This window comes from Homalodisca vitripennis, chromosome 2 (assembly GCF_021130785.1).
Source record: "Homalodisca vitripennis isolate AUS2020 chromosome 2, UT_GWSS_2.1, whole genome shotgun sequence".
NCBI classification, from domain to species: domain Eukaryota; kingdom Metazoa; phylum Arthropoda; class Insecta; order Hemiptera; family Cicadellidae; genus Homalodisca; species Homalodisca vitripennis.
The window spans coordinates 20,292,932-20,317,957 of NC_060208.1; the positions used below are offsets into that span (position 1 = coordinate 20,292,932).

General features: G+C 33.8%; 1 protein-coding gene across 1 annotated transcript; it reads left to right on the forward strand.

Moving 5' to 3' along the window:
* The first annotated feature begins 855 nt into the window (after positions 1-855).
* On the forward strand, positions 856-24,512 carry LOC124353635 (jouberin-like). Its single transcript, XM_046803566.1, has 13 exons — positions 856-1,126; positions 4,648-4,793; positions 6,156-6,854; positions 7,943-8,124; positions 10,866-11,079; positions 12,101-12,377; positions 13,076-13,291; positions 16,519-16,726; positions 17,660-17,772; positions 18,693-18,949; positions 19,585-19,744; positions 20,999-21,237; positions 24,098-24,512. Exons 1-13 carry the CDS (start codon positions 998-1,000, stop codon positions 24,459-24,461), a joined length of 3,204 nt encoding a protein of 1,067 aa, XP_046659522.1. The 5' UTR covers positions 856-997; the 3' UTR covers positions 24,462-24,512.
* The last annotated feature ends 514 nt before the right edge of the window (positions 24,513-25,026 follow it).

The following is a 25,026-nucleotide window of genomic DNA, read 5'->3' on the forward strand; positions in this document are numbered from 1 at the left end:
TGAAAAAATCATGTCTCTATTTATTTTTTTAAACTATATATTTTTGTAATACAAATGATCCATTATAAATTTAGATTGTTGAAATATGCAGCTAAAACACAGTTAAAGCAATACGGCGAACTTGCTTAAAAAACTAACATTCTACAATATAGGGGTATTGAGATCTCTTTTACTCAATAACCTGAAATAAATAGGGAACATTGAAAATACACTCATATAAAATAAATAAATAAATTTAAAACTGTACCTTATTAATAAATCGTAATAGATTATTAATTAATTTTATGAAGACCGTAACTGTCACAAGAGGTCCTAACATATACCAGATACCATCTAGTTGTAACATATCTTCAAGATAAATAGTTTTAAAAACTTTGCTTGTGTTGAAAGAAAACTTTGAACAGGTGCATTTTTATGGCATTAGGAATGCTGTTAAACAGGATCAATTTATTCTTTATCTGTCTCAATATAAACTACTACCTATTAAAAGTAATTACTCGGATAATTAGTAAAAATTATATTTAACAACTAACAATGATAGGTAGGTACTACCTTTTGTTGCATCTTAGATTTGTTTTTGGTATCAAAAAATCCTTTGGATAAGAATAATAAGTAAAAGTAAAGAATGTCTTATTTTACCAGACGAAGTTAGGGCTAAGAAGCCCTTTCTAGCACTTACCCTATGGACAACGGGGCTTAAAGGTGCATTCGAACCACAACCAACGGCCAGATAGTATTTAAACTTTAGCAGCCCTTGCGTTTTCAGTTGATCTGTGACGGTAAATTAACAGTTTCTTCTTTTACTCTATGGTGTGTACTGCCAGAAAAAAGTGTTTTTATCTGTGTTTTTTTTATTAACAAATTAGTACTGAAGGAGGTTTTTAGGTTATGTTTTATTGTTGTCAATTTACCAATAACAACGTCGTTGTACACACTACACTGGCGATCTACTGGGAACTGAACGTACTCGTTTTGTACAAATTAACTAAATCTTAAAATGGTACGTTATTCTGACGATAGAATTCCTCTTACACAATCTCCAAGTATTACTCAAGAGACTAAAGCCAGATTTAATGAGTTATTGAATGCAGCGTTATCAAAGGAGGCTTTATCAGAATCATCTAATGTAAGTAATCAAAGCTTATTATTTATTTTCATTTTGATTGAAAATTTAGATAAATATCAAATTGCAACGTTCAATTTACATGAACTATGAACTTTATTGGATAAGAAGTCATAGGCTAACGTCACTATGAAATATATTTGCCTCACAAAAATTGGGGCTGCAGTATTATATTAAACGCCAGCAACAAAATCGCATCATGATTATCGATTATAAATATCAATACTATTTTATACAATATTATTTGACTTGTAGATATTCATAATTAATCATTGCCAGCTATTTTTATTTCATTGTGATGAACATGCAGTTATTATGTAAAAATGTATTATTAAACATTGAACAATGTTTTAAATAGTTACAAGATAATGAATTACCTTGCTCCTTTATATCTGAAGTTTCCAGTTTGTTGTGAGAAGATGCAAACTAGAATAAAGGTGATATCAACTAGTGTTTCGCTGAAAGAAATGTCAGAACAAATACAACATATCAAAAAACACACCTGAGAAGACTTTTTTGACATTCAAAATTTTGTATTGTGAATAAATGGAAAATTGTGCACTATTTTAGTTGAAATCAAACAATGACTTTTTAATTAATGAAAGTAGTTTTGAAGGTATCAGTACCTGCAGAAATACCATTTCAGATTGGTTAAAGTAATCGTAAGTACTAAGCTGCTCAAACATAGTTTATATAAAGTTTAGTTGTTTTATATAATCTGAAACAAATACATTTCATTTACATATTAGAGTATAGCTTCACAATTTCAAAAGCATAAAACATAAATCAGTTCAACATTATTGCTCCAAATTAATTCAAAGTAAAATCATGTTTGGTATTTTATTAATGTCGGCAATATAATAACGATGTACATGTGTTGTTTGTTCCACAAGAATTGAGACATGTTTATCCTTGAAAATAGTAAAAGGTAATCAGTTGTTATTGTTTTGTTTGTAATTTTTCATAAATATAGATAGTTTTTTATTTATATTGAATATATTAATTTTTAAGATTTAAAACCAGCAGAACTAAATTGTTATTTGAAATAATTATTACGTAATTTGGTTCAACATTTTTTTCTGGTAGAAGGTTATGAATATAGAATATTTGATAATGATTTGTGTTGGTAGCCACTTATTATACTACAGCCAAAATTTTTCAATTATTGGACTGTGACTTACCAGAAATTCTTGATGTAGACTCTAAATCTAAAATATATACTATTCTAAATTTTGCCACTCAAATCATTGATGATGTTCAAACTACACTTGCTGTTAAATGCTTAAAAGCGTTTTGAATAGAGAAAGCCAACAAAGTATGAATATCCTAAAAGTAAGGTCCAATATCTTATCAAAAATAAATAATAGATATTTTTGTTTCATTTATTCCTGACATCTTTGTTTCATTTATTCCTGACATCTTTGTTTATTTTTCAACATAGTCCCCATTTTTGTTTAAACATTTGTTCTAATGTTCTATGAGCTTTTGAATGCCGATGTCGTAGTAGTCTGTTTCCTTCACTTCGTAGTTAGTGTTAAAGTGCTTACTGCAGAGAAACTCCTTTGGGTAGGGAAATAAGTGAATGTTGCTCAGCACCAAGTTCAGTTTGTACGAAGCGTGATCAATCTGTTCCCAACCAAATGATCTTATGAGATGTTGGGTTTGGATGACAGAGTGTAGTCTGGCATTCTCATGCATCAAGAGAACTACAGACGTCAATAGGCAACATCACTTATTCTGTATTGCACGTCGAAGTTAAGTCAGAGTAGCGCAATAAATGGTTACATTTATTTTTTTCCCTCGTTTCATAATCTTGACTAACAAGATTCTATGTCTATCCCAAAACATGGTCACTATAACCTTGCATGTTGCGATTGTTTGTTTGACCTTGACTTTAACTGGTAACGTTCTGTTACGCCATTCCGTTGACTGGCGTTTAGTTTCTGCACTCGTATGTAAGAAATCCATGTCTCATCACCTGTGATAATGTTCTCTAAAAGCGTAGTATCTTCCTCATGGTAGCGGACCAAAAACGCTAGAGCACAACCCATTCTTCTCATTTTGTGTTCCTCAATAAGCATCCTGGGAACCCAATAGGAGCACAATTTGTGAAATTTCAGACATAGAATGAACATAGAAGTGAACATAGACCGTCGTTTTACTTACGGTCAGAAATTCCAATGCTAATAATAAAATGTTAAATTGCTGATCTTCATGAATCTTTTCGTCAACGATCATCACTGATGGTTGGCCAGATCATGGTTCATCGTGGATATTTTCCCATCCATCTTTGAAAGCTCTCACCCACTTCCGCACATTGCTGTCACTCATCACATTAGAGCCTTACACTTCACTTATTTGTCTATGAATATCCGCTGCTGGAACATTCCTTACTGTCAAAAACTGAATAACTCATCGTATTTCACAGCTAGCAAGTTGATAAATTGTTTTGAACATCTAAAATTCTCACAGTAAACAGCATTCTACAATGATTTCAAATGCAAATGGTGTCATTTCATACACAAGGCATACTGGGAGTCGACGCTCATACACATTGTGTGTTTGCTCATTGCTTGAATAGCTGCGAAACAGACGTTACTTTCTGGATGACCCACTTATAACCATGCCCTTGAAAATTATTCTTAATCAGAAAGCTGCTGTTATAAAAGTGATAAACTATTATCAACATTGTTACTATTATCAAGAACTCTTGATAATAGTAACAATGAACTCTTGATATTAACAATAAATGATAATAGTAACCAGTTAAATATGTCATACTCTCACGTAATTGTTCTTTGAGATAGAAAAGGTTATTTTTTAAATATAAATTTAGAACTTGAAAACCAAATTGCCATTAAAAAACTTGAATAATTGTGCATTAATTACTGATTAGGTTACATTTCATTGAATGGCCGCAAAAGGCTATAATAAGTAGCCACTAACACATTTGAATCATCAATATTCATGATTATCTTAATTTCAAAAAACAAAATGTCAAACCAAATTATAGATATTTAAAATTACAGTAACTTATAGCTTTTTTATATCTAAAAACTAATAATTTAATGAAGATTAAAAATTATGGATAATGTTGACTTTAGCCACATTATATAAATGCTGGCCCATCACAGCACTTTCTTGTATTAGCATGCATAGCTTGATCAGAAGCACTTAATCAATGTTAAGTACTTACTTCCGAGATTCGGTATATTTTTCAGTAGTAACACATACTTGTCTTCACACAAAACGTTATATGCATACACCACAAACCACACATTAAAACGTACATTGAAAGTGGCAAATTATCAAGAAAATGAAAGAAAGGAATAAAACCATCAAACCCACTTGAAAATATTGTAGTGACCTCAATATTATAAAATAATCACATGGTGCTTGTCTGGTATCTGTGCTTCGCTTCCTCCCATTTGACAGGAACAATGAGCTATTAAGTGCATTCCAATCTCTGTACTGCCAACACATTTAGTTTGGAATGCGGTCACTCTTTATTTATTTTTTTTTAGGAACAGACTGATCGAGCACCGAAGGCCGCTCCACGACGAAAACAACAGATCAAGTCTTCGGAAACTGAGCATTGTAGTGAAAGACAAGTGCCTGTCAGCAGAACAATTTCTTCAGGCGATAGTTCTGATAATAGACAATCAAAGAGGTAAGTTTTGGTGAAAATAGATGGAAATTAAAAAAAATGTATCCAGTGTAATCATAAGTTATGTCAAATCATATTACATATGGAATGAAATAGTGTTTTAATGTAGTTTGATTATTTTACTTTGAACTGGTCTGATTTAATGATGTGGCTAATGGTTTGTTACATTAGTTTTCTGAATAGTTACTTTAACCAGGTTTAGTTACGCTGTATTCAATACCCTAATACAAGTAAATTCTGCAAAAGGGATTGAAAATCTGGGATAATGATTTTATATAACTTTAAGAATAAGACTTGCTTTGTCTCAAAAATCGATTGGTATGATCCTTTAATTGTAAAACTTTAACATTGGGCTAAGGGTCACCATGTTGTTTGGCTATGAAAAAAGAGGAATAAGTCAATTAGTGAACAAACATCATTAATCAATTATTTGTTATTTAAATTTGGAATAAACTACCTTCCAACACAGGTAACGAAATTGTTTATTAAAACTAGTTGTTTTGATAGAAAGCTTAACAATTTTGCATTAACCTGTAATGCTGATTTTCTAGTAAAGGAAATTCCAAAATGTAGCTGTGTCATTGTGTATTGCATAAATATTTTGTTTTCAACTTTAGAGTAAGGGTTTTAGGGCCCCTGACATCAAATAGTACAATTATTTACTCCAGGAACATTCTTATTTTCCAAACATTTCAGTCAACCTGGAAATGTTTATAAAGAGCTAATTCAGCAAAATGAAGTTTGAAATCCTGCCGTAAGATTTTTCTTAAACTTATAATAAGGATTTTTCCGAGCATAGGCTGATCAACAGCTTCTTTATTCACAGTACGGAAATACAGTTTTAAACATTCCCATATCCATTGTTAGATTTACTTGGATCAATAGCCATTCTTTTATGTATATATTGTACAAACTTATGTAATAAACAAATTAAATCATTTAAAACACTTGGTCAATGATATCCTTATATTATATTTATATACTATACTATGTTATATTTGTCAACCATTGGTAAGCATCTTGAATTACTGATAGTTCACAGTATTAATTACTTGACATTTTTAATATTGATATTATAATAACATATAGTTAGTTTTTCTAAAACCACTTGTCAAAAGGTTGAGTATACATCAGGTTAAGTAATTTAAAAAAATACAATAAATTATTTTTATCCCTCCTCACTTAAAACAAGTTGCATTTAATTCAAGTAAATTTCAATACTTGTTTCAAACTTTGTTGAATTTTGAACTCACTTCTACATTTCCTAACTTAAAATGTGTCCTCATCATTTTCCAGTTTTGATATTACAGGTAAAGGTAGTGTGAGTAGCGGGTGTTAAGTATTAACTAAAACTTCCATTTTCAGGCAGGTCATTGCAGAAGTACACAGCTCGCAAACACAGTTACTTCGGTCTAGCAGCGAAGATGATATTTTGTCAGAGAAAAAAGAAAAGAAGAAGAAGAAGAAATCAAAATGGAAACAGATATCGGAATCTGCACAGTTGATTGGAGAGGGACAAGAAAATACCGGTTTTCAGTTAGATGATAATACTTCAGTCAAAAGTCCTTCTAGGTTATCTAATAGAAGCTATACGTTAGAAACACCCACGTTTTTAGTTGAAGATATAAAGTTGTTAACGCGTAGAGCCCTCTTTCAAGACGGTTTTGATTCTAAAGACAGTAAGATTGATGCAAGTCCTTCTCGATTATCATGCAAAAGTTACACTGTGGAAACACCGACTTTTCCTGTTGAATCGACCAGTAAGGACGAACCTGTTTTACCAAAAATCAAAACTCCAATACCACTTCCTAGGAGGAAATCCCTTAAGTCTTCCTCTGGGGCAGAAGGAGATGGTTTAGAAAATACTCCCAAGAAAGAGGAGTACCGCATTCCTAAAGTTAAAGTTGAAAGTGGGAGAGGTGACACAATTGCGATGGTTCACCAATCCCCCTCCCAGAAGAATGAAGAGAGCGAACAGGATCTTTCAAGAAGTTCAGCTGCTGTCAAACATTGGCATTCTGCTTCCTTGTGTACAGAAGAAGACATACCACTTTCAGTAAGAAAGTAAGTACCATCATTCAATTTTTACTTTTTTCAAAATTTATTTCACTGGGAGAAGTAGGAGACCTTCATTGCACTTAAAGGTCTTCTGTGGGACATCTGGAGTAACATAATATTCAGTATAAGTAAGGGAAATGACAATATTGTTTGGTTCAACCACCTTGAGGAGGATAGATTGTGTTCTATAGGAATTTTCACTATATTCACTCGATCTCAGCCATTCAACTTTCCAAGAAGTTATTTGGTTTGTACAGACTATTTTTAAATTACAGTCTCCCTCCTTCTCTTAGCAAAGAATAGAGTATTGTTTTCCCTTTTTTTTGTGTGTGTGTGTGTGTGTGTGTGTGTGTGTGTGTGTGTGTGTGTGTGTGTGCATGTGTGTACTTGTTCTAAAAAAAAACTGAATAGGTCCAAATCAAATGTACAAGTGTATTTTGAAATGCTCAGATATTAAAAAACCCTATTTGGTTTATAACCCAAAATCTTATTTTTTTTTTAACTTAATGTTATAATATCTAATCAACTTTCTGATTAAAATTCTTCTCTTTTATAGACTATTAGGTACTTCGAAAATTGCAAAACTTAATCTTGTATCACCCTTGTTTTAAAGTTTACTGAAAATTATGTTTTTTGTTCATAAAAACTAAACTCAAGGTTTTTTTTATACATTTTACAATGAATTTTACATTCAAATTAACTGCAGAAAATAGCTTAAATTCATTGTAGTATCACTAATATAAAGGAATACAAATTTTCCAATATAATATTTTATTTTGTGCAAGGCCTTTCTGAATCAAAGATTCCATCATCAGGCACTTCACAAATTTGTGAAAAAAAGTTTGTTTGTGTTGAAAGGCCTTGCACAAAATAAAATATTATATTGGAAAATGTTGTATTCCTTTATATTTAGTGATACTACAATAAACCGTTTTTCCAATGCTCCAAGATTCTACAGATTCAAGATTCAGTATAACCGTCTATTTTGTAAGAAAGTTTAATTTCAACTTTCTGTAAAACTTAAATTTTTTCACCTTTTCTGGTATTAATTATACTGCAACTTTGTAAATAAAGCATATTTTTCTCATCTGCAGGCAGAAGAAAAAGAAAAAGAGAAGAAAACGATCAAAATCAAGAGATGAGTTAGAATTGCAAGAATTAAACTCTAGTGCAATTAATGAAAAAGATGGGTATATTGAAGAAGGACTCGATCATGCTACCAGTGAAGACAATTTTAAAGGAAGTGATTTGCCAGAAAAATCTTCATCTTCTGCAGGTAGTACCAAAATTTATTATATGCCATAAAATGTTAGGGGAACGAAATGTTTAAAAGTTGCACCATTCACAGATAGAATTGACTAGGCAATTGCCATGATTACATCTGTATGATAAATGGAACTTACTTCAATAATCTTTTGAGATCTAGATTTTGCTAATTTTGAGCAATGGAAGTTTCTATAGCAGAAAGTATTGAAAGGGCATAGGAATTTTCAGCAATCAGTCCCAGATTTACACTATCCTGCTAAGCATAGCATATTGTTATTAACCTAGGCTGCTCGAGGTATCACATATATAATATGAAATTTAAATATCGTTGTTTACTGCGTAGTTCCCCTACCACTTTTTTCATGTCATATTGTAATTTGTCACTAAAATTCTGAACAAGAAATATATGACGGTAAAAATTCAATGGTCTTGTAGTTCAAGTGTAGAGGCGGAAACCACTGGGCACCAGATTTTTCTCCCATCATTAAACAAATTTCTATTATTTATTTTCGATTCAATTCTAATATACAAGATAATTGAAAGTTGTACTTTATTAAAATTAAAAGATCGTGACAAAGCCGAGGAATTCGAATATCATTTTCTACCGGTCGGCGATAGAGTGGTTTTCCTATGATAACACCGCCTGGGGCACTGACTTCTGGCGGTTTACGTGTCCAAACGAGCAGATTCAGTTGTATGTAAATGAACAAAACCTACTCAATTAAAACTATGCTATAAATTTAATGTTTTAAGTGGTGGTTTAAAAAAATTACACTTTCAAAAATATGACAAAGAGCTACATAACAAGATCAATGCTGAATATTTGTAACCGCCTGGTCAAGACAGTAATTTTATAACAACTTTTATTCATTTAATTAGAAAACTATATACTAAAAAACAGTACACTTGTGCTATCTTATATAAATATTTGACCTTAATAGATCACAAGTTTCCGAGTTATGAATTTTGAACACTGATGTTTGGTTGAAAGACATTAAAAAAACCATACTCTTTTTCGTTGTTGTCGACATAAACACTAGAAGTTATTGTTTGTAATAGGGTTTTATTGTGTGTTTGTGGTGGATTTGACATAGAAGTGGTATAAGGTATTAAAAAATAGATTTGTCTTATCATTAGTCTATACCGCTGACAACAGGCAGGGTTGAGCATTCACATAATACCAGATTTAATGGACAAGTTAGGCCACATCAGCATAGACTGAACCTATATGAAAATCCTCCCTCTTATTCTGGAGGATATCTTTTTAATGTTTTGCCAGAAAACGTTAAAAATTATCAAAATTCTCGATTGTTTAAATCTAAATTAACATCACTTCTAACCAATAACGTGTTTTATGATGTGGATGAATTTATAGACTATTTCCAAAATTCAAATTAAACTTCAATTTAATTTTTATTTTAATTCATTCATTAGTTTTTTATTCAACCAATAAATCTATTAACAATTAATAAAAGCGTCTGTAGGCCGTATTGCTACAAGAAACTAAACTTTATTTTGTCACCATTGACATCATAATACTATATTATTAACTATTATAAAAAAATCCAAGTGTTTTTAACATTGCTACCAACAATATTGTTGTAAAGGCAGTAAAAAAGTATTTATTTATTATAATCACCCAATCAAGTTATAAATACAATTCCTTTTTGTTTTGTGTGTCAAATTAACTTATTGTTTGAGTTATAAGGCTCTAAGTAACACACAAGAACATTTTTGAAGAAGGAGCTTATTGTTTTCTTATTTTAATCACAGGCCTCCCAGAATAAAAAGTTTTAAATATTGTTTGCTGTGAATTTTCTATATTACATAAAAGAATCATATACAACCCTATTATGCTCATGGAAAAAATTATAATATATTATGCTTGTAACTCTAAAGGTTTTATGAAGAATACTTATAAATTAAGTATTATAAATAAAGAAAGACTGTTTAATAAATAGATAGTTCATAAAACTAGAGAACTAGTTATTAAATAAAAGCAGTACACAAAGGTGGAGATATAAAGTTTTAAACTTTAAATTCAAATACCTCATAACATTACAAACTTACATAGAACCATATTACTCTCTATAAATATAAATTTAGAGATTTAAGTTCTTACGTTAATATAATATTTTTATTTTACCCTTTTAACCACAATGAGCCCAGTGCCACCAAAGCGTTAAGCATAGTTGCTTGGCGGATACTACGTAGCGCTAAGTTTTTTTCCTGTTTTCAGTTGGTATTTAACAAATCTTTAAGTAAATAATTTAAAGATTATTATTTAAAGCAAACTGTTATCAATTAATTATGGAAATAAACATATAAAATGACAATTTATGGTTGTTGATATAAATATATTTATTTATGATTATATAATACCCCGGGGAAGGGATGTAGGATATATAAAGAAAATATAAAAACAATTTATGTAGGTTTTATTTAATTTTCTCTAGAATCCACATTTTTATTGATTGAGAAGTGAAAAATAGGATCCAATTTTATTTAGTATATCTCACACAAATCTTCGTAAAACAACCAGCAGAAGCAACACAACGTTCCCGAACTATTACACGATTTGAAGCAGGTGGTGTCCAAGTAGTTTTACTAAAATCCACAAGATAGCAGCAGTAATTAGACAGAAATATACCGTATGTTTCCGATCACTGTTATAGTTCCTTTTAGTTTTAAAAAAGCTCAATTTGATTATTACTGTATTCTAATGATGAAAACTAAAAATAAATATTCCAGATGAAGAGATTGTGGTGGTCACTGTTCATGGGATGGACTGTCCCTTGGTGGACCCACTGGTCCGCCATCCAATGGTCCGCCTCCATGTCATTGACACGATGACGGGGGAGTACCGTCGTAAGTTAGATCCTACCCGAGCGGTCTGCTACTATGGAGAAAGTACTGGCTACATCCCCCCCATCATGACACACATGTATGACTTCAAACAGCATCGGTCAGTAACTATACACTAGTTCAATCTAGGTACTTAGATCTGTATAATCCGTATTGTGCCATGAATTTACATATCTTCTTACACCTCTAATTAAAATGTGAAAGAAAAATCTTCAACATTTCAAATAATACATTATTACTATTATATACATAACATACAATTATTACTTCTCATGTAACAAGTAGCCAAATTAATATTTTATGACCGAAATTCAATAATTAGAAGCAAATGTTGATTCTGTGATAAAACAATGTTGTTGCAAAGGCCTTTATGTCTGTTTTGGGACACTTTGGGCAAATTGTCAAACAAATCTTAACTCAGATGTTAAATTAAGTAAGATTAAGTAAGTTATTAGTCTAATCCACTTGACCATATTGAAGTTTTGGTCTTATCATCCAAACCTCATGTGTATCTAAACTGCATACAAATTTAAAAAGAAGAGGTTAACTTACTCCTCTGCCATGAATTGTGAGATGACGGATTTGTACACATCTAAACTCAAATGCTGTATATACCACAGAGTTAGTGGTATAAAAGGAGTATTTCACAAATTAGCCTACCCAGTCATGACTCTTGAACTTTGAATTGTAGACCTGTACAAATTGGAGGCCAGTGTCGTACAGAAATATGTGTTTCAAATCACCTAATATTTCAGATTTGTATATTTAGTTGCATGGGAACAGTACAATTGGTTAGGTAATGCTGCCTAAAAGAAGATGTATTAATGAGTTTGGTAATATTACTATGCATTTGTTTTATGTACTGTACAGGTTTTGGTAAACTAAAATCATGCATCATGAGCAAAAAGTTACCCGTCAAATCATTTACCTGAGATAACAAACAAAACACAGTCAAAGCCACAAATACACAACACAATATGTACACTACATATATGTGATGGATCTCTCTATGCTCCTTATTGTGTTTGAAATATTTTGTAACACAACACTGTCACATGTCTTTCAAATTAACCATTGTCAATTAAGCTTTAAACAGAGAACTTGTTGATGTTAACTGGCAGGAGTGTTACACCGCAGTGGGAGGAACGTCTGATGCTGAATGAACCATTCCCTGTGCTGCTAGGCCCCACCACTCTTCTGCTGCTGGAGGTGTGTGACACTGTGCCCGCCACAGTAGCCTGCTCAGCAGCCCGTCACCACAAGCTGGGCAGGGCAGCGGGTTGGCACGTGGTGGCCTGGGCCTTCCTGCGGCCTAGTGGCGTTGCAGTTGACCGAGCCAGACTACAGCTTTACAAGCCCGCCAGACCGCCCAAACATGTCCGGCCACTTTCACCTGTTGTGAGTGAGAATGTGTAGTCTTTTATATTTTCGTCTTTCGGCAACGTAAAAAATATTTGTTTGAGATAAGGATTTAATAGTTTCTTAATTATAAATCAGTCAATTCACTTATTAACATCTATGTTTTTGCACTTCCCAAATATTGAAAGAAAAACTGAGATGGCGTATGTGCCATCTCTGCGTAGCCATCAAAATACAGAAAAAGTTTCATTATTAGTACTTTTGTACGTTTTAAATCGATTGGGTTCAACAACTATTGATTCATATCTAATACCTTGAAAACCTACAGAGATTGGGCCAAAGTTAGTGATGAACATTCAAAAGGTTCATTGACAATAGCTCATAGATTCTGAAGGTTCTTTTGTGTTGTGTGCAAACCAAAACACATAATAAAACCCTATTTGATGAAAAAAAAATTGTGGGCAAGTGAAGCAAGGCAAGATTGAAAGAAGGTGAAAGACAAATCATTATGAGCAGTACAAGAAATGGTATGTAAGAACAACGTCTCCCTAAAACAATGCAAACCAAAAATGGTAAACCTCTGACTGAAGGACACACATGTTCAGGTACTTTCTTTTAGATGGATATACGTCAGTGATTTTACTTAGTAAAGCACATATCTAGTGTTATTAGGCCTTCTTTACTGTACGTAAAGCTACCCAACTGAGTATTACGTCTGAATGGTTGAATGCCTACAGGTGTACGAGTGGTGGGGGACAGCTGATAGACACAAGTACCCAGGCTGCTTGTACGTGTCGGTGGGCTCGTCGAGCCCGCTATCTCCTCCCTCTCCTCGGCTGCGCTCCCAACTGCCTCTCCAGTCAGAACAAGGCTCTTTGGCCTCGGTACGTTCTGCATCCGTGGCGGGCTCAGTTGACACAAACCTGACCTCTGGTGGCAGTCAGACTAAACAGGTAAGCTGTTATCGTTTGAGGTTTATTTTTTATACAAAATCGAATGATGACAAACCAAGTTCTGATGTAACGTAACTAGTAAGAACCCTTACGTAACTAATTTCAACTAATCTAGTTCATAGTTCTTAAATTATTTTAGCCTGAGCATAAATAGTGAACTGAGTAGGCTGTTTATCACCAAACTTACTTAACATATTCCATCCCGATCAAATCTTGTCGTCATAGTTTTCCTTTGGTTGTACATACTGGATATACGATCAGGTATGTTCAAGAAGTAACGGGAATTTTAATTGTATGAAAAAATGTATTTTTTATTCGTCTATAATACTAATGTTCAAAATTGCTGTCATTAGATATTATGCAATTATGCCAGTGCTTCTTCCAATCCTCGAAACAATTCTCAAATTCGATTATTGGGATAGCTTTTAGATCTGTCTAAATGTTATCTATGCTTGTAAAACGACACCCCTTTAAGGTTCACTTTATTTTTGGAAATTAAAAGTAAAACAGAGCTAAGTCTTGAGAATATGGTGGCTGGGGAATCGTTACTGTATAGTTGTGACCAAAAGTTCATGAACAATCAATAAAGTGTGAGCAGGTACGCAACACCTCACCACAAGGTTGCGTATGGTTTTTTTGTGTGTCATGGTGCAAATTGTTTAGCCATAAATCCGGACAAAAATATTTTTTTCTCGAATTGCTTCACACAAGTGGCATTGAACTTGCAGTACTCCTTATGGACTGTTTGACCTTGTGACAAGAATTCATGATTCACTATGGCATTAAAATCGAAGAACATATTGTGCATAATCTTCAAATATATTAGACCGACTTCACTTGTCCAACGTTTTTCAATCGTGGCGATCCAGAATACCTCCACTGAGATGATTGAGCTTTAATTTCAATATCATGTCTACAAACCCATGTTTTGTCACCTGTTATAACATGTTTAAGTGATTCTGCATCGTAGTTGACTTCATTTAGTGACTCCTAAGTGACTTCCATTTGCCACTGTTTTTGTTCAAAATTCAACAATTTAAAAAAACATTTGTCTGCCTTACGTTTCATACCCAAAACATATGAAAACATTTTATGGCAATTGAAATGTCAACATCATCAGCGACTTACCTGATTGTAATAGAGCGATTGTTCATAACCGTTTCTTCTACTTTTTCATGTTTTCATCAGTTGTAGATGTGTTGGGACATCTGGAGCATTTGTCATCTTCAATGTTTTCACAGCTATCTTTGAAACGTTTATATCACTCATAAATTCTTATCTTACTCATAGCAGACTCATTATAGGCCTTTGTTATCATTTCCTACACTTTGTTACCCTTCATTTCATTTTTCACACAACATTTTTTACAAATTTTGTGATCTATTTTTTTTTAACAAACAAAAATTACTGTGTTCAAAACACGTGTCTAATCTTAAGAGCTGCCACTGAAAAGTAAACAATGAATACAACTGAACATTTGATTATACTTCAGGAGCATGAGTACCAATATAGTAAAAAGAAATCTAGACAGTCGGATTCTCCAATTCTGTGAAACTTAAAAATTTCCGTTACTTTTTGAACACACCTTTTATAAAAAACGGTAGGTCGGTAAGGTCGGTGTACCGACCTTTATTTAATGTCGGTACACTGAATAAGATTTTCAATTTTAAAAAGATAGATGAAATTCTAAGATGGCTTTCTACAGTGAGGTTGAAATATCTCAAGAAGTTAAAAGTTTAATTGATGTTTCGACGCAGTGTTATCTGGAAGACATTAATGTTACATGAGTAGATGTGCATTTAACCCTTATAACGTTACAGACGCCGTATGGCGCATAGACAAACTATCTCCAAACGGCAAAGACGCGGTACGGCGCATCGATACAAAACTGCGTCTATAGCAAATTTAAGTTCCTTTTAAATCCGATCAATGTCACTAACGGTATGCGTCAACCATGTGTGTGGGTTATTGACCTATGTCAAGTGTCAAAATATAGCTGTCGCGTTACATTGTTTGAAACAATAGACGCGGTGTCTAGACACTCTCCCCGCCACACGGCACAGACGCCGTACAGCGCGCGCGCTATTGTTTGCAGTTTGGCTTCAGGTAGTGTGTGTCTAACCATCGCTGAGTCGGTTTCCTTCGTCGTGTTTTCTGTTTATATGGTTTTTATTTATTTGTTAAAAGTATTGATATCTTAGTTTTAGTATTCATTTAGTGTTTTTAGTGTCATTTTAGTGTTTAGTGTCACCTATTTAGTGTTCAGGTACTTTGGGATTATACCGACCACACCAGTATGAAGAACACAAAAATATAAATTTATAGCTAAACAAACATGATAGAACGAAAAAAAAACAACTCTTTAATTACAAAATTACAAGCATTTCCAGGCATTGTGATCGGTATTGTTGTCGCTGTTATCTTATCTTTCTCGAGAATCCCGATTACGACAGGCCACGCGGCATCACATGATTAGCGCGGTACATAATTGCCTTTCCATTACAATTAAATTTATATTTCTGACCAGATCGTCTAGAATTTGATATTTTACTGATAGGTACTATCTCGAGGGATGTTTTTCTTTCGTTGACATCAGCGAGAAGGCATGGCACTCGCATTTTGGGTGGCGGAGTATGATCAAGAATAAAAACAAGTTTTGAGTGTTTTTTTCAATAAAGAGTTTAGTTTTAGTTTGATCATGTTTGTTTTTATTGAATTTTTGTGTTTGGAGAAATGTAGAGGTAAAACACAGAAGTACAACAAAGCGACGCACCAGCTGAACGGGCGGCGAGACTCTGCAATCACGTTATCTACTAGACCGCTCGACTTTTACCTCTGTCTGAGGATGGAGAGGGGTTTGCGATAAGACAATTCCTGTTTTATATTGACGAAATATTGTTCTACGCTAATCTAGTAATCAGTAGAAGCAAAATGTCAAATAACGATTCATGTCTGGGTGTGGTCGGTATAATTCCAAAGTACCGTGTTCATTATTAGTGATAAATAACATGTCTCGTAACATTGACGATCCTGAGTACAGTGACTTTTTAATTTTAAAATTTTTACTTTTTTATACTTACCATAATTATAGAAAGTAAAAATAAAAATGAACTTTACACATTTAATTTTTTTTTTTTTTTTTTTTATATTGTGCCGTTTGCTGGAAGTCGTGAAAAGATATACTGACGTTATAAGGGTTAAAACCTTTAAGTACTTTCCCTGTCCAGGATGAGAAGGTGCCAGAGGTGGTGTGGTCTCGCATGGTAGCGCAGAGCTGCAAGTTGCCGAACGCCAGGGCACACAGCCTCGCGGTAGATGGCAGCATGTGTGTGCGGTTCAGCCACAACGGGTTGTGGCTCGCCTGCGCACACCAGGAGATACAGATCTACTCAGTGCCTCAGTTCGGTCACTTCGCTACTCTCTCAGGGCACCAGGGTGGGTTATGTTGTATAGGTTGTGGTGGAGTTTTCATAGGGAAAATCTTCAATAATGTTTATTTTTTTTTTATCAAAATAAACACAAGAGGTCAAGCAGCTCAAACAGAATCATCCATGGAGTTTGTTGGTGTTGGTGAATTGCACTGAAACTTTATGAATAACAGAGATGAAACTATTCACAGTTGGTGTAAATAAAAAGTGATTTTTATAAAACTATAATTTTTTGTTTTATTATATGGGTGTATACTCAAAGCTGTAATTAGTTTTAAGTATTACAAATTTGGTTTACTTCTTAATATTACAAATAAATTATGCTTTAATATGAGTTGGTTATTCTCTCCAAATTTAGTTTTCTAACAAAATGCACAAACAAAATCTCTCCAACCAGTAATTTCTTATTCATTTTGAAAGACAAGTGTTAATTCGAGAAAGTCAAATAAAGGAGATGTTTTCATTTTAATTTGGCCAATCGAGTGTGTTTCTCTTACAATCCCCTTTTAATCCTTTAAAACAGGAAATAATAATTTATACATGTTAACGCTTTTCTCTTTTCCAAATAGTTAAGATTATTCCCAGAGTGCACAAAACAATCTAATAACGTTTAAGTAAAATGATTGTCTTGTTTAGTGCACTTTTCTCTGACCTTCCCTCCGTTGATTTTAAATATGTAGTAATGAATCAATATTTTATCCATGATGACGTTGGTTATTTGAATTCCATTGATGCATTTGCAAATAGTCCTTTGTTGTAATCATCTCTGGGCACTAAAAACTCAATCACCCCAATTGCTGCAAGTGCTGGCCACTTGCTACTTTATAAAATTCCAGAATAAGACCACTAAGAATTGATAAAGTTAGACAAACTGAGATTGGCAGTAGTGTAAATAAGTCTGCATGAGTTATTGAACTATGAGAAATGTGTTATTGAACAGGACTGGTGTACTCTCTATGGTGGAGCAGCGACAACAAGATACTTGTGTCTGCGTCCGCTGACTGTACAGTCTGTGTGTGGAGACCTTCTCACAGCAGCTCTGCTCTCTTGCAGGTTTGTTCTTTTTATTTATAATTGCTAACACAAGATCTGGTAAGTAAGTACTATTTTGGAATAGAAAAACCGAAACATATATTTTTACAGTTAGTTTTATAGAGTGCCCATAAATAACTGTATCAAACTGCACCGTTTGATTTTTTTGGGCAAAAATAAGTAAGAAACGTCGTATTAAGTGTGTAATTTTAGCTGTTAGTCATAAAAATCAGCTGATCATTAACCTGCAGTTAAACAGTGTTAATAACTCAATTAGTGTTTTCTTAAATAAGGGTTGGTGCTCAGTAAAACCTTTACTTGCTACGTTATTATTTGTCATGGTAAAATAAACTTTGTTTCAAAATGTTCACTTGAAAGTAACCTAAATTTCACTGTCATTGTACATTTTTTTTTTAAATCTGCCGTTTAGGAGTTAATACGAGTGGAAAATTGTGTATGACCGCTATTTTGAAACCTAGTGTGATATTTTTCTGAAACTGTTTAAAAAACCAGGTCTTAATAAAACTAAAGATTGGACTTTGTACCTTTATTCACGTTAAAGATATGATTCTTTTCCGACAAAACACAACCGTAAACTAGACAGACGATAAACTAAGCAAGGTAGGACTATACTTAGTATGACATTTCTTGCTCTTTTTGTCCTGACAAATCAAATGATGAAGTTTGTTAGAGTAATTTCTGAAAACCCTGTATATCCACCTGTACTTTACTATTAAGGTCTCATTTAAAAAATTATCAGCTGTCTGCAGATTTTATTTATATTTTTTTTCTTTTTTACAGCTTTTTTACTATGAATGATGTAGTATTTAAATCTTAAACAAAATATTAAGGCACACTTTGATTTCTGTTAAGTATGTACTGTCAGTACATCTGTACGAAGATATTGTTGGAAGTATAAAGAGAACGGTATATGACCACAGATGTTGGGACACCCGTCGTTCGTGTACTGTGCTGTGTTGGTGCTGACGCGCAGCAGCTGCTTGCTAGTCTCTGGGTGTCACGATGGCGCAGTACGGCTGTGGAGGGGGGAGACACACTCGGACTACCAGCTGGCGCAGGAGATGACCGGACACGTCGGCTACGTCACGGCTGTCTGTGTCACTGTCGACGGCTCCCGGATAGTGTCAGCTGACAGTAACGGCTCACTCAGGATATATGATGTGGATGACGATGGCAGGTTAGAGGTTCATCACAATAAGTACTTATTTGTGAAGTACAAAAGGAATAGCTTAGGAATAAATTTGAGTGTGGGATACCTTTTTAGTCATTAGCATGATATGACATTAGTTTCAATATGAATGTCTCAAGCTGATTCAAACATACAACTTATAATAAAACTTTACAAAAAACCCAGCGCAACTGACAGCAGAACTTGTGTACTAGTACATAAAAATTTGTTCCATTGTTTATTTCCAATTTGAGCAATTCATGCTACTTGTTATTTTCTTTTCAATAGCATTGAGAAATATTGATCCGAAAGCCAAAAGTTAATATATCCCCTAAAATAATGATTGTAATCTATGCCAACTATGTAGGGAGACAAAATAAGAGGATAGCAAAAGGGCTAATTGTGTCGAACAATAATTTTTTTTAGCTTAATACAATTTTATTAAACCAAAAACATAGTCAAACACATAAAATTGAAGTGAAAAGATTTAAAATCTTTGGGTTTTAGGCCATTTTTGGTGTCTTTATGTCATCGACTGATACGTTTCTCCACAAATGGAAATTAATTTTTGTTTTAGGAGTGTTTTCCATGTGTTCAATTGAAGTACCGAAATAACATCATGTTCAATCTTGTGATGTTTGCAGCCTGACAGGGGGCAGGGAGCTGAGAGTGAGGGAAGTGCGAGGGACAATCGTCAACAGCGTAGTGGCGCACCCTGGCGGTCACAGGCTGTTGGTACACCTGCGGGACTCCACAGTTCGCAGTGTCGACATAGCCACCGGTGCAGTCATTCAGACTTTCAAGGTGAACTTGCAGACAATGTAGGAGAAGAATTCAATAAAGAAGGAAATTAAATGTTTGCCAAACTCATTGTTCGAAAGCATTAGAAAAATAGACATTACACTTGCTTTCCCAGATCTGTTTTGAAGTATTGTGTCGTAAATGTGTACAAAATGTTCTTCTTTATAATATAAAATAACTAATTCTTGAAATGCTAATGTTAAATATATAAGAAGCTATCATGAATTAATTCAAGCAAATTTCTATAGTAGAGATGATAAATTATTTACTGTCGCTCTAGTATTAATACCCATGCCTATGGGAGTAAAATATACTGATAACATCCAAAACACATTTTTGGTGGTTTTCAAAAAAAATGTGCAAGGACACTTTACAATGAAAATTTTGCAGCTGATACATTTAAAATGTGGCAAAAATTAATATCTGAACTATCCTGAATACACTGGACAAGTTTATTAATCCACTGACTTACAAAAATCACAGGGTTCAGTATTTTTAATAGATTGACATTTTTTTAAATTACATAATGCGATATAATAAGTATTTTTAACTTACATAATTCTTGAGAAAATTGATATTGAATAGTGACTATTAGCTTCATTTCATTGGCTTCAGTTCAAGCAATGTGGTAATCATTCCAAGTAATCATTCAATCCCTAAGGATTTCAGATAACACTCAATGGAAAGAATGCTTTGTGTGCTTAAGGAGTCTGAATATGTGAAATTTTCACTATACCTAGGGAGAATAATAAACTTTCATATGGAAATTTTTTAGATGAAGAAAACTTTATAAATTTAACTATTATAACTATGGATTATAACGTACTATTATAAAAGAACTTGGATCTATCAAACTACAATATCAGCTCGATATTTGCAAGGACGTAGTCAGCGAGGGAGTCCAAGGGGTCTGGATCCCGAAAAATTTTCAATTGCTTTAATTCCTTTTTTAGTAAACGGTTATTATTATTTAAGTGACTCAGTATTACTGGCATGTGCTACTGAAAGATTGTTATCAATACATATACGGGTCAAGAACTTTTAAGGAACAAAATGGAGCCTTACTTTCTGTCCACTTTGGAAAAATATTTGTCTTGGCTCCCTCCAAAATTTGTTCCTGGCTACGTTCTTGGATTTTAGTTACAGAAACCATAAGAATTCCTTGATAGAATAATTTGTATTAATCATGTAAAATTCGTGTTACCACGATATCTGATTATTCTAAATCTATCAGCTGTTATCTCTGCCACATGACAGGGCTGTACCAACGACCGCATGCAGACCGGGATGTGTGTGAGTGCGTGCGGAGGCCTGGTGTTCGCGTGTGGGGAGGATGGGACTCTGATGGCGTGGGATGGACTTACCGGTGCACTGCGTGCCGTCTACTGCGGGTTACTGCCACCAGGCTGCGCTACTGTACACTACCACCCTCATGAGCACATGCTTGCAGTCGCCTCTCTCTCCCAGCCACCAGTTCACATCCTCACTTTCGACAAGTCAGTAGACTTAATCTTCCTGTAATGCAGATTACGAGTAAAATCTTAGTTTTGTAATTTTCTATTCAGTGGTTGTAATGGATGATATTGGTCATTTACCTATAATCCGGTTAGAAAAGGTGTCTGCCAATGTATAATAGTTGTAAAGCTGAAAAATTTCAGAAAATTTTGTAAAAATCCATTGAAAACCAAAACATTTTTTGCAATGACAACCAAGGTGTAAAAGTGTGTAAGAGCATTAACAAAAACATTAGTGGCTCTTAGGTATAAAATATAAATAATGTTAATAGAGGTTTAAATGATAATATTTACTATATGATGAGTAATTACTGTAATATGTGTTGTAAAAGACTTGTTAGGACTATAGTTTGGTCCTCCAAGATAATGTGCAGTTTTAAACCATTTTGACCCATTTTCAGTCATAAAGTTTGGCAAGCTGGATAATTTTTAAGATACATTCATATAAACTTCTTTTAAAGATTTTGAGTAGGGTAAAAAAAAATGTTTTTAGTGACCTCATTTTGTTAATATTACAGCATATCACACCATTATTTTATTTAGTTTTTGTCTTATTTATTACTACCTATTTACGAAGTTTGGTATCTGTAGCTTTACTAGTTCTAGAGATGTTACTAGCTAGTGGCTAAACAACATATTACTTGAACTATGTGTATAGGAAATTTTTTGTTAAGCATAATGAGAACTATCAGCAACAGAAGTTTTTATCACCCTTTTTTGAACTTCCTGTATAATGGATGTCCCACGAAGATGTTTAAACGTTAATTTTATATTGCTTGACCATTTATGCACCGAACATTTTCAAACTCTACACAATTCATTAAATAGCTTTTAAAAATATTCTGTGAATATTCTTTCTAGCAATTGTTGAAACAAAATGGTGGCATTTCAAAAAACTATTCTTTAAAAACAGTATTTTTGGTTTTGTAAAATTATTTGTCGTATTCTATGAGAAATAAAGCATTTCAATCAGAAAATTAGAACATAGCTTATAATTCAAAATTTTCTTTTGTTCCTAAAAATGCAAACATTTAACAGAGAATATTCAATTTTGATTAAATATAAAAAATGTGCAACCCAGTTGGTAGTTTTAAAGAAATATGATAAACCTCATCTTCATATAAAAACTAGAGACAAAACTAAATTTAAGAGTAATTCTAAACTTTACAAATGTAATGTGGAACTACGAGAATATAGTACAGGGTGCGGCAGCATAACTTCCTTTTTTCAAAACTCAATAAAAACTATTGTATGCATCAGAAAATATTTATTTATTTTTTATAATGTAGGTACATGTCTAAAGTTTTTTATTTACATTGTTTTGAAGAACAAATCTGTTAGGTGACGTCCCCCATTCTCCATACATTGCGTAAGCCGATTTCTGGCGTTTGTCATGACTGTTGTTAGCGTAGCAGGTGTTATGTTGACAATTTCTTCTCGGATGTTGGTCTTCAAATCTTGTAGGGTTCTTGGACAGTTCACATAAACACGGGATTTCAAAAAACCCCATAGAAAAAAATCACAAGGTGACAGATCGGGAGAGCGTGCCGGCCATTCCAAATCGCCTCTAATTGAGATAAGGCGCTCTGGAAAGTTTTCCCTCAAAACAGCCATCGATGCTCTCGAAGTGTGTGCTGTTTGCACCGCCGTCTTGTTGGAACCAAGTGTCCCCCAAATCCAAATCTTCTAGCCGTGGAAAAAAAAATTCTGTAGCATGTTTACATACCGGTCCGAAGTCACTGTCACTGTAACCTCATTTTCCTCAAAAAACCAGGGACCAATAATTCCAGCTGAGGAAATTGCACACCACACTGTGACTTTCGGTGAATGCAAAGGCCTTTGATGCAATTCTCGAGGGTTGGTGTCAGCCCAGTAGCGCATGTTTTGTTTGTTGACCGACCCACACAAATAAAAATGGGCTTCATCGCTAAAAAAAAACAATAGCACCCTCGGGAACGACATCAAGAAGAAGCTCACACGCGTTCATCCGAGAATTGAAGTCACGTTCTGAAAGTTCCTGCACTATCGCCATCTTATAGGGATGAAAATGAAGATCATCACGAAGAATTCTTCTCACTGAACGATCGGATAGTCCAAGGGCAGATGCGTGTTTGCACGCAGAACGCCGTGGTGATCGCAACATTAACGCTCTCACTGCTTCAATGTTCTCAGGTGCCGAGGGACTCCAGTTCTTCGTTTTGTCGCACTTGCAGTTTGTCTGAATGTAGTGACCCATGTAACAATTGATTTGCGGTCTGGGACGGGAGCCAACGGGGCTAAACTAAAGCGATTCCGAAATGCACACTGTGTTGCAATAACTGAACATCCGCTTGAAAAATAGGCCTCAACGGCAAAGGCACGCTCCTCACTATTCCAACGCATGATGGCGACTGAACCGTGTCGGGACAAAACTTTACAGTACCCCCTCTTGAATGAGACCACTAGCGCTCCGCTATGACATCAACTAACTGAATGGCGCGCATTTTAAAAAAAGGAAGTTATGCTGCCGCACCCTGTATTTACTTTTTTATGAGAGGACGTTTTTGGCACTATTTATTATTTTAAAATGTTTAAATTGCTCTAAGAAACTATTCCGACTGACATAAAATGACTGCCGCACCCTGTATTTACTTTTTTATGAGAGGACGTTTTTGGCACTATTTATTATTTTAAAATGTTTAAAATTGCTCTAAGAAACTATTCCGACTGACATAAAATGACTTAATGATTTGAATACGACATATTATGATCGTATTCAAAAAATGATTTAAATTTAAAAATATGTACAGTTTTTTTTAAGTTCTTGTTGTAATAGATGTCCTGAAATTTGTCATTTTTACAGGAATGCATCAGGAGAGGACATCGGCTTGAGGATCGTAAAGAATGGAATAACTGCTGTGGACGTTATTGAGAAAATGAAAGATCTCCACAATTCAAACAAATGGCAGAGGGCGGCTTCCAAAATTACAGCCAGCTCATTGCAAGCTTCAATGCTTCAAGACAAGAACATTTTTAGAAAAGAAAAGAGTAAAGCCGGTGAGAAAGAAGAACAAACTGGACGACCTCAGAGTACAAACTGGCCCAGTCTTCCTCAATTGGGACACTATGCCGAATATTCCCCAGGCGCTAAAGATCTTCGCTTGCTGGAGATTCTCGAGAAGATGGATAGCATTATCCTTGCCGCCAAACGTTCTAGTCAATCTTAGCAGACATGAATTGTCTTTCGTTAATTGAGAATTAGTGTTCAGAATCATAAATCTGTTTACAGGTGATGTTGCTTTGAAGTGACAAATATAATGAACATAATTTGTGAAACAAAAAAGCACATTGTATGACAATTAGTTATTTTTGGAATCTGCATTTCAACCTAAACTAGTAATCGACTTTTGAATTCAATTTAAATGTAAAGTATTAGCATGCTTTCAGTAAGAGATCAGAATTAAACTGTAATACACTTTGAGCTAATGAAAATGATTGAAGAGTTGTTGTTAATCCATAAAATTACAAGCTTTCAAGGACATGTGAAACTATATTCTGTAAACAACTCTATCACTATGGAAACTATTAGCCTAGTGCATCAGCATAAATAGTAAATATGAGTTGCTGTTTCTTAAAACTATACTTAATTTAAATGGCATCAAAATCGGTCATGAAATCCATTATTGTGCTTGAATTTGTGCATGTAAATCAAATGAGTCAAGCAGAAAGCGTCTGTTCGTATAGTATCTTTATTTACTTAATATTTGCAATCTAAAGAACTTTTGTAATATT